This window comes from Nycticebus coucang, chromosome 4, assembly GCF_027406575.1.
Source record: "Nycticebus coucang isolate mNycCou1 chromosome 4, mNycCou1.pri, whole genome shotgun sequence".
In the NCBI taxonomy this organism is placed as follows: domain Eukaryota; kingdom Metazoa; phylum Chordata; class Mammalia; order Primates; family Lorisidae; genus Nycticebus; species Nycticebus coucang.
Window position 1 is genome coordinate 137,082,395 of NC_069783.1, and position 10,846 is coordinate 137,093,240.

General features: G+C 46.9%; 1 protein-coding gene and 1 long non-coding RNA gene across 2 annotated transcripts in view; one reads left to right on the forward strand and one right to left on the reverse strand.

Moving 5' to 3' along the window:
* LOC128584951 (uncharacterized) overlaps positions 1-1,289 on the reverse strand; it is a 34,093-nt gene extending 32,804 nt beyond the window's left edge. The window contains exon 1 of the long non-coding RNA XR_008379771.1: positions 1,168-1,289. This is a non-coding gene — a long non-coding RNA (uncharacterized LOC128584951). The remainder of the gene's footprint in view (positions 1-1,167) is intronic.
* A 7,972-nt stretch (positions 1,290-9,261) lies between these two features.
* LOC128583851 (transcription factor BTF3) lies at positions 9,262-10,026 on the forward strand. Its single transcript, XM_053588473.1, has one exon. It carries the CDS (start codon positions 9,277-9,279, stop codon positions 9,763-9,765), a length of 489 nt encoding a protein of 162 aa, XP_053444448.1. The 5' UTR covers positions 9,262-9,276; the 3' UTR covers positions 9,766-10,026.
* Positions 10,027-10,846: the final 820 nt, after the last annotated feature.

Genomic DNA, 10,846 nt, shown 5'->3' on the forward strand with positions numbered 1-10,846 from the left:
GTTGTCACTATTTGTTACAAAAGCCTGGAGGCTCCTGAAAGGATTAGTCATGTTCCTTGAACAAACACTAAAACTGAAGAAATCAAACAGGTATCAGGAGTCTTACCCAAACAGAAAATGAGGTGTTGCCCCACAAGGGAAACCCTTGTCCCATCTGCACACCCTTGAAGGTCAGTAACTCCCTCTTTTCTCATAGTTTTCTTTCTTTCTTTTGCTTTAAGACATAGTCTCACTGTGCGGCCCAAGCAAGAGTACCATGGTGTCAGCATAGCTCACAGCAACCTCAAATTCATTGGCTCAAGCAATCCTCCTTCCTCAGCCTCCTGAGTAGCTGGGACTACAGGTGCCAACCACAGCTCCTAGCTGAATTTTCTGTTTTTAGTAGAGATGGGTCTTACTCTGCTCAGACTGCTCTCCAACTCCTCATTACAAGGCTTCTTCCCACCAACTTCCCAGAGTGCCAGGACCACAGGTGTGAGCCACTGTGCTCACCCCAACATGATAGTTTTAAGGAACCTCAGTGATCTCCAAGTTAACACAGAAAACAATCCAGAAATTTATCAGAGTAAGACAACAAAGAGATTGAAATAATAACAAAAAATCAAACAAATCATAAAACTGAGAAATACATCTGCTAAAGTGAAAAATGCATTTGAGGTGATCAACAGCAGACTAGTTCAAGAAGAGGAAAGAATCAGCAGGCTTAAAGATCAGCTGAGCAGATCTTTAAGAAATACAGAGAGGAGAGCAGAAATACAGAGAGGAGAAACACAACAGAACGAGAAACCACCAGGGTTGCCCAAGAGATTTAGAAAGTTGCCCCAAAATACAAAATCTCATAATCATGGTGTTCAAGAGGAAGTTGAGCAAGATGAACCATGTTCTCTTAAACTCAACGGGAAGGCTTCCTAGTAAGCATTAAATGCTTCACAATGTACTTGAATGAATCAAATCCTAGTTAGGACCACACACTAGCCTTAAGGCATGTGAATCATCATCTGTGTCCCAGCTGTGAAATCTGCCCCCAGAGTCTCCAAGTCTCCAGTCTACACATCCTTTGCTTCCAACAGCCCCACCTTCAGCCCTGAGCCTTCACAGCTCCCCTGAGCCAGTGCCAGGCTGCACTGCAGCAAACAGCTTCACATGAGCTAAGTTTGCAAACAATACCTTGTTCTGCTTGTAGGTTGAGCAGGGAAAGATGAAGGTGGTGCTTCTGCTCGCTGTCCTTCTCATCACAGCCCAGTGCACACCAGTGAGTAACCTCTGATGTCTCTTTCTTCAGATTAGCTTGGGTCTACACACTGTGAGCTCCAGTTATAGGAAATTCTCAGGGAAAGAACAAAAAGCAGGATAAGAGCCAAAGCCACAAACTTCATTACTGGAGTTGGTTTGGCTCTGAAAGCCACTCTTCACCCTATTGAAGAGATCCTGCCTTTTGGAAAAATAAGAGATTTCCGTCAAGACAGGTGACAGAGGGCACTGTCCTGGCCTCAGGGCACAGCAGCACTGCTCCTGGTTGGCTGCCCTTTGAAATCATGGGGTAAACTTAAAAATTTAGCTATGTGCGTCCCACCCCCCAAAATTGGATTTCACGGGTCTGGAGTGTGATCTAGGCATCAGTATTTCTCTAAACAACTCAGGTCCTTATTCTGGGGGCAGCCAACAGTGAGAACCAGGGCCTCAGATGGCCAAGATGGCTCTCAGGGAGCTGTCGTGTTGGGGGACCTAGACTTGCAAACAGCCAGAACCCGAGTGGCAGGTGGCACAGGACTGGGGCTCAGATGGCACAGCGGGCAGAGTGATTATCATTGAGGACTATTGGAGATCACACGTCCTGGCATTAGACAGGATCAGTGACTGAGGATGGCGTGCAAGTTCACTCATTTTGTAACCAGGTTTTGCTTGAATATCTGTAGAGATAGACAATCATATTCTGTGCCAGGACACAGAGACCTACCCTTCAAGGAACTCAAGAGTCTAATGTTTTAATTTATCACTATCACTGGAAGTGTCTCCATTAACTGTTTCTCTTTCACAGGTGCCAAAATCCGATTATGGACTCTTTGATTGCCTCAACATGGACGTAATTGCATTTTCTCTCTCTCGTCTTTCAATCTAAATTATGGATTATTACTGTTCCCTATAAATAGGTGATTTAGGAAGAATGTATTTGACGTTTTTTAAAGTAATATTTTCAGGAACATAAAGAACAATTAAGAGGATTTTCTCCAAGGTACAAACTGAAACTCTGTTAGGTAGAGTAAGAATCATGTGCCTGGTGTGAGTAGGGATGCTGTGGACAGTCCCTGCCACGGGGGAGACTCACCAGAACACTGCCCCCTTCAGGCCAGGAAAGGGAACAACAGGAGCCCAACTCGCCTCTTAGGTCTTAGGTCTGTATTTCTGTACAGTAATTGCCTTTAATACAGACTTTGATCTCTAGATGAGGCCTCGTGGTCCATTGCTGACTGCCTTGCCTGTTCCAGAAGAGCCTTGGGGTGTCCCTGGCGGTTTGGCCTCTCCTCAAGGAGAGCCACCAAGCACACAGCCCCTGTGCCCGGCCCGGCTCCTGCAGCCTTCACTGCACAGTCTGCACACAAGGGCAGGGATGCAGCTCTACGTTCCTGGGCCCCTACTGGTTTCTCACTCAAGTTCCTATCTGGACTTTTTCCTATTGCTCATCTCACGTAACCCCTGACTGCCTTCTCCTCTACGGGACTGCCCTGTTCACTTCACAACAAGCACAAGCTTCCATAGTCAGACAGACCTTAAAGCAATTTAGGAAATGTCTTCTTCGAAATGCCTGATAGTGTTCTTCAGACATTTACAAATAGATTTGAACTTGAACAAAAGGTGCTAATAATGAATTGTCATGTAACTGCTTTTCCTTCTTTCTTACAGAATATGAAAAAACTGGGGGACATGTTGGGATCCTGTGTAAGTGTTTGATCTTGGTGTTGGAGGGCGGGCTCAGGGAAATAAAGGGTAACAAGTGAGAAATGGGAAATTGTGTGTGAGAGTTCTGTCATCATCATCCTAGTTTCCTTTCCAATGTCTTTCTTTTAATAAAAGACCAAACCATTATCGATGAAGTGAAAATGTTTCCCATCCTAAGAAAATTGCTAATTAACTCAAGAAGTAAAACTTGTGATCTCTGTGAAAGGCATTGTAATTTCTTGGAAATGCTGATGACAGTTATTAACCCTTCCTCCTCTCAGACTTCAGTTTCCTATCAAATGAATGAGACAAAAATTATTTTAAGAAGAAATATTCCTTTATCTCAACATAACGTGGGTTTTTGAAATATATGTAGAATTAAATTATTTTCTCCTTTTTGCAGATTTACTGTAATGTGTAGTTGTTTCTGTTTCTCTTACTTGGGGTTCACAGTGATTCTTGAGACTGTAGATTAGTGTCTTTCATCATTTGGGAGCATGTTGAGCTAATATCTCATGAAACGTTACCTCTTCCCTATCCTTGTGCTACTTTCCGCATGTCTCTCTGGCCCTTTTATGCGTTTTCGGTGCTTTTGTTCCTCTCTGCTTCAGCCTAAATCTCGTCTCTGATCCATCTCCTGGTTCATTAATTTTCTCTTCAGTTGTACATAGTGTCATGTTAAACTTGTGTATTAAGCCTTAATTTTACTGTTATATGTTTAGTTCTATATGTCCATTTAATGCCAAAAGTTACCATTTTAGCTTGTAATCTGACCACGTTAATCACTCTTATTGAAAGTCAGTGTCTAATAACTATCCAGGATGTCCTCAGGGGAACCTTCTGTTGTTAATTTTTTTATTTTTCAGTAGAATCTTGCCTCTGCTTCCCCTTTGGATTCCTTCGGGCAGGGGCCTTGTCATTTTTGAGTCAACAGAAAACCTGGTTAATGAGAACTATAGAGACAGTGTGAGGTTCCGGGTGATATTGTCTCCTGAAAACGTGGCGTGCTGTGGACGGGAGGCACAGCGTCCACACAGCACCTCATGCTAACAGAGGATGAGAAGTAGACCAGCTCCCGCTGCCTCAGCCCACTCCCAGGGGAGGCCTTGGCCTTCTATCCTAAACCCTGGCCACTAGCCAGGTCCCCTTCTCTCTGGCAGCTCTTGAATTTGAAAATGTTTTGCCCAGACCTGGGAGTCTGTCACAGGCTGTGCTCAGCATCTTGCTGGTACTTCTGGAAATGCCAAGTGCCTTGAGGGACAGAGTAGGGTCAGGTGTCTTCCTAGGATCCTTGCTTCTCTGCCACCCTGATCTCCAAGCCCTCATTCTTAGGATTCTGTGACCTTCAAACAGATGCTGTTCTTGCAAATATTTGTTTATCCAACTCCCCAAAGGATTACCTGAACTGACAAGGTTGCAAACAGAAATCTCCATTTTTTTAAGAAATAAACTATTTTAAATGTCATTGATTACCTCTCATGCTCACGAGGAAGAGCAGAGGATGTTGGTTATAAGTTAATGAAACCAAGAAAATACGGCAGTGGTTGAAAATTCTTCTCTCCGTACCAATGCACTTATGATACTTCGTTGTGTCAATAATAGCTATGTGATTTTCCATGTCAGGCATGCATAAATGTGTCTGTCTTATCAGTTCCAACTTTCACCATTGGAGAGGATGCTCCTAGCCGCTATGTCATCAGTAACAGAAGACGAGTATCCTGTTCCAAAATCTAGCTCGGCACCTCCCTCCTCCTCCCCTTGAAGGAAAGAACAGTCCTGATGGATGACGCTCTCCAGGAGCTCCACGGCCACAAGCAGCTTCTTCCCCCAGGCATCCCGTGATAGCACAGTCTGAAGATCAAACACAGGGCACTGCTGCTGTGACACAGTTTGCCCTTTGCAGTGTCCTGGTTAAAGGGCAAGGCTTCAATAAAATTTCATATCGTCATATTATCCCCAGTCCAGTGTGTTTTTCCATCATTCTGAGAATTGTAAGAGGGATCAGGAAAATGAGCATGGGAATCTAGGAAATGCAGTCTTTCTTTTGGGCAGTCATACGCCAGGCTGAGAATGAAAGATTTAATACAAAAATGGAACAGCATTGGGTAGAGGGATCAGCTGCAGTCTCTCCTCAGCTTGGGGAACAGGTGGGTGACAGAACGATCCTGTGCCCATCACACATCCAAACAAGGAGGAGAGACTTAAGAAGTTTCTAGCAAGAAGAGAGTTTCTGGCCCTTGTAAGTGGACCAGGAGTTCACAAGCCAAGTAGAAATACCCTTAAAATTTCCCTTTGTCTTTCATGGGAAGAAAGTTATAAGGGTCTCCTTTGTCTGTCTTGGAGATGAACAAATAAAAAGACATTAGTCAAAGTAATTCTCCTGTAAGTTGTGCAAGTTTGCTGTGGACAGTCCTGCTGATGAGTGTCCTGGCGACAGACACCCGTGTTTCTGCTTTCAGCGCAGAACACCCATGTTCCGTGTATCCATGGCCCTTGTGAGAGGCATCACAGGAAATGGGGAGAAGGGAGCATTGTTTATGTCCTGAGTAGAACTTTTACAGTCACCACCAACCAGATCACAAATCTCTGCATACAGAACAGTCTGAGACAAAGATCACTACAACGGGTGAGATACAAGTTCATCTAATTATGATTTGACAACTTCCTTATCTTTTTCTTACAATTGACAACAAGTGTGACTTTTTATCAGCAGATGGAATAAAAGTACAATGGCACTCACAGAATTTCAAATGCCACTTGTCCACAAGATGTGGCTGGGTTTGCTCTGAGGATCCCCAGTATTGGGGAACACAGATGTGTGAGCTCAGACTCTGGCCTGGCCTGGCTCTGGAGCCCGAGCTTCCCCCTGTGTAATTAGGTGCCATGACAGGGCCTCAGCTGGCTGCAGAGCTGGGGGAAGCACGATGTCCCCAAACCAATCCTGAGAACAGACGGGTGCTGTCCAGGCGACGTCACGCCCGTGTCAGTCCCTTGTCAGAAAGCACACAAAGCCACAGAGTCTTTTTCAGTTTGGGCTCGAGGGCTGAAGAGATTGCCCCACGTTCATGACCTCATCCAAACCTAATTCCCACCCACAGGCCCCTCCTCCAATACAGATGGCTGTCAAATGAGGGACCAGGGCTTCGGCGGGAGAATTGTGGGGCCAGAAGAAAGTTTAGGGTTTTGTGTTGGGCACTTTCACAGCCACCCTGGGCACATACAGCCCTCAGCGGAGGGTTGGACAGCCCTGTCTAGGCAGTAATGACAGGGAGAAGAAAGTCTGCAACGTGTTCAGTACAGACACCACCTCCATTCCCCAATCCCCCTGGAATGTCACCTCGGTGTTGGGTGACTCCACGAGGGCAGAGCCGTGGACACAGGGCACCTGCATGTGCTCCTGTGACAGGGCTGCAGCGACCCGGGGGAGCAAACACCCAGGACGTAGTGGTGCCGAGTGCTTCCTCAGGGCCTGATTGTCAGACCACTCTTATTTCAGTATTTCTTGCTTAGAAAATTCCACCTTCTGATGGAGACAGACAGCTGTGTTGGGTTCTGCTCAGGGTCACTCGGCCTGGGGACACTCGGGTTACGCTTTCTCTCCCAGACGTGTGATGAGTGGTGACTGTGAGGAACATGCAGGAGGCAGGGTGGCCAATGTCCAGTCCCTCATTTCCTCTCTTACGTAGACTCTGACTTCCCTGACAGCGGGGCCTTTGTTGTATTCACCTCTATGTCTGCACGCTGCCCAGCTCACAGCCCAGCAGTCAGGAGAGAAGCTGAAAGCCTGTGCAGGGCTGCCTGTGTCCCAGGCCCCAGGACGGGCTTCACAGCACCCACCCGTCCCTCTCTCCCACACCCACGGGGAAGGGGAAATCCAGGACAGGGTGGGGATGTGGGAGGAGTGTGAAAGGAGCCGGGAGAGCACCAGGATTAAGAACCCGGTCCCAGGTGGCACCTGTGGCTCAAAGGAGTAGGCACCAACCCCATATGCCGGAGGTGGCGTGTTCAAACCCAGCTCCGGCCAAAAACTAAAAAAAAAAAAAAAAAAAACAAGAATCCGGTCCCCTCCCTTGACCTGCTGAACTGGCCTGCAATTGATCTTTGTATGTTGGGCTGGTCACTCTCCTCCCGGAGAGACAGCTGCACCAACCCCAACTGATGTTCATCCAGAGACATCCTAAGCTGTTAATCTCCATGGTCTGTGGGCTATGGTAGAACCTTCCAGACACAGAAATTTACAGGAACCTTCCTAAGCTCCTGCGCAGCCTTACCTATAGGGAATGTGACTCGGCTCCTGGCTAGTGACCTGTGTCTCCCGAACTGCAGGTGCTGAGGCCCCGATCCAAGCGCCTCCTCCTGCGTCTGCTGCTCCCCAGTGTTGGCTGAGTTCTTACTAGCTGCCACTGCCCTGTGAAATACAGCAGCCATTAGTCCTGTCCCCATGTTACAGACAAGGAAAGTGAGGTTCTCAGAGGTTACAAAGTCAGGGTGCCAAGTCCTGTCCACTACTAAGACCCTGACTCTCCCACCTCCTGTTGACACTGCCCTCTCCTGCCTTTGCCTCCACACCACCCTCTCCAGCCCCCACTGTACACAGTTAGTGTAACCATAAAAAATAAAATAAAATATAATGTGTGCCCCTGTCATCCCAGCTACTCAGGAGGCAGAGGTGGGAGGGTCTCTTCAGTCTCGGAGTTCAAATTCAGCCTGGGAAACACAGCAGCACTCTGTCTCTTTATATCAATAAAAACAAAGACTGACTGAGAAGACGTCACCTAAGTACAGACACACACACGTTTATCTGGAAGGGTTTCCCCTGTCATTTTCCCTGTCATTCAGCAGGAGCCCGGACGTGGCTTCTGTTCTCTCTCCACACAGGTCTCACAGTTCAGGGCTGAGGACACACTCATCCTTGCCCTCCCGCTTCCTCCCCTTGCAGACGTCCGGACTCAGCTCTGGGATAACAGACTGGGTACTACAAAGGCTACGGGGCATCCAGACGTCTGATCCTCTGCATAGAGGATTGACTATGTTCATTATTTCCCCCACTTCACACCTGGCATATCCATTCCTCCTTTCATAAAAGGTCTAAGTTCATTTATGCTCAAATGAGGGAGACAAAAATTACCCCGAGAGTCAGCAAACTCTCAGCAATGACGGTCAAGTTACTGACCTTCTCCTCCCGGAGTAGAAAGATGGGGTGCAAACTGGATGAGGGGGAGGCCCTGGTGCTCAAGTGCATCTCCACAACCCTTCCACCTGGGAAAAAGCTTTAGGTGTAGGTTTAATCTCTGAAGATGTTAGAGGGAGATAGAAAAGGACAATGATAGATGTGAGGATCTGTCTCAGTCTGTGACATGATGGTCTCTTTGCCTAACACTTTTCCTTCCATGTCGCCCCCATTGCAGCCCTCCCCTGTCCCCACAGCCCAGTAAGAACTGCTACCTAAGGAACACTTCCCCGACCCTCCCTCCGGATCCCCTAAGTCAGGTCATCCCAGATATTCTCAGGGCACTCACACATTTCTTGGTAGCACTTCTAATAGTCTAACGGGATAACTCGTAGCGATTTAGTTGTTTGGTGTCTATTGTCCCTTCTAGAATATAAATCCCAAGGACAGGGACGCTATCTGGTTTGTTCAATCCTATGACCCCAGGACATAGCCTGCAATAGGGCTCAATAAATATCAGAGAAAAGAATGTTGAATGAGGCTGGACGCCGTGGCTCACGCCTATAACCCGAGCACTTTGCTAGGCCAAGGTGGGAGAGTGGCTTGAGTTCAGGAGTTTGAGACCACCCTGAGCAAAAATGAGATTTCTGTCTCTCCTAAAATTGGAAAAATTAGCTGGGCGTGGTGGCACATGGCTCCAGTCACAGCTACTGGGGGGAGGCGGGAGGCGCTGAGGTAGGAGGTGTTTGAGGTTGCAGTGAGCTATGAGGACATGTGGACTCTATCTAGGAATACAGTCTCCAGCTCAAAAAAAAAAAAAAAAAGAAAGAAGAAAGAACACTGTTGAATGAATCTCCCCTTTCTGGTGACTGTGTCCATGGACTTTGCAAGCAAGTGCAAATTCGCTTCTTCCTTGCTCGCCTCCATCTGAATAAAGAGAACCTCTCCTCCTAGCCTGGTGTTGTGGCTCAAACCTGCACCTACCACATGGGAGGCCAAGAATTTGAGTCCAAACTGGGCAATACAGCAAGACCTGGTCTCTACACAGTAAAGAATTAAAAACAGATCTTGCGTCTCCGCGTGTGTGCGCTTAAACTCAGCTGGTCCACCCAAGACCCCCTGGGCACCAACCCTAGTCCCCACCGCGGCCCCCTTTACGCTCCGACAAGATGAAAGAAACTATCATGAACCAAGAGAAACTTGCCAAGCTACAGGCACAAGTGCGCATTGGTGGGAAAGGAACTGCTCGCAGAAAGAAGAAGGTGGTTCATAGAACAGCTACAGCAGATGATAAAAAACTTCAATTCTCCTTAAAGAAGTTAGGGGTAAACAATATCTCTGGTATTGAAGAGGTGAATATGTTTACAAACCAAGGAACAGTGATCCACTTTAACAACCCTAAAGTTCAGGCATCTCTGGCAGCAAACACTTTCACCATTACAGGCCATGCTGAGACAAAGCAGCTGACAGAAATGCTACCCAGCATCTTAAACCAGCTTGGTGCAGACAGTCTGACAAGCTTGAGGAGGCTGGCTGAAGCTCTGCCTAAACAATCTGTGGATGGAAAAGCACCACTTGCTACTGGAGAGGATGATGATGATGAAGTTCCAGATCTTGTGGAGAATTTTGACGAGGCTTCCAAGAATGAGGCAAACTGAATTGAGTCAACTTCTGAAGATGAAACTTGAAGAAGTTACTGGGAGCTGCTATTTTATATTATGACTGCTTTTTAAAATTGTTTTTGTTTATGGATCTAATAAAATCTAGATCTCTAATATTTTTAAGCCCAAGCCCTTGGACATTGCAGCTCTTTTCAGTTTTTGCTTATACATAATTCATTCTTTGCAGCTAATTAAGCTGAAGAAGCCTGGGAATAAAGTTTGAAAGAAAGGTTAATAAAGTTCTTTGCCTAGTAAAAAAAAAAAGAATTAAAAACATTAGCTAGGTATGGCGTCCTAGTCCCAGCTATTGGGGAGGCTGAGATGGGATTGCTTGAGCCCAGAAATTCAAGTTTACAATGAGCTATGATCATGCCACTACACACCAGCCTGGGCCAGAGAGCAAGACCCTGTCTCAAATGAACAAGCAGTACGGAAGCTCTGCGAGGAGCAGAGAATTTTAGAGCATGTTAGCATAGCAGAAAGTAGACACCTGGTGAAATCAGAAGTTCTGGGTGCAAGTGCTCACTAGGCCTGTGTGACACTGGGTCTGCTCTGTGGGAAAGGATGAAAGTTTCTCCTACCCGTTGAGGGACAGTACCACGGCCTATAAGTTATACTGAGCAAAGGCTGAATAATAGGAGAAAATTTGTAATTTGTGTGAGCATGGGAGGCCTCACAGCAAAGAGGTAAAACCGTCACAAACTTGTTGGGCCTGGAGGCTTATTTGCCATTTAACAAAGAGTGATGAGTTGAGAGGAGCCACAGGACAGAGGACGAGGGGTTGGGGCTTCTAGGCACCTGGTCAATGGTGGGCACGTAAGCGTGGGGGGAACTAATGGAAGTAAGGGTCATTTAATAAGGTTTGTCATGCAGACTCCAGAGGACACTGTCTCCAGGGAGAAGTGTCTTCAAGTCAAGAGTGGGAAGGGAGGACCCCGTCACTGAGGGAAATTGATGCCCTGCTTTGAGATGGAAAGGGAAGGGCAGGGAGCTCCTCCTGCCTCTGCTGTTACTCACTTGCCTTGAACTCATGCCAAGTGGCAGATTGGGGGGTGGTGTGTCCTGATCCCCTCTCCTC

Coding starts and splice junctions, on each gene's coding strand:
- LOC128583851 (XM_053588473.1), top strand. CDS start 9,277: ATGAAAGAAACTATCATGAACCAAGAGAAACTTGCCAAGCTACAGGCA.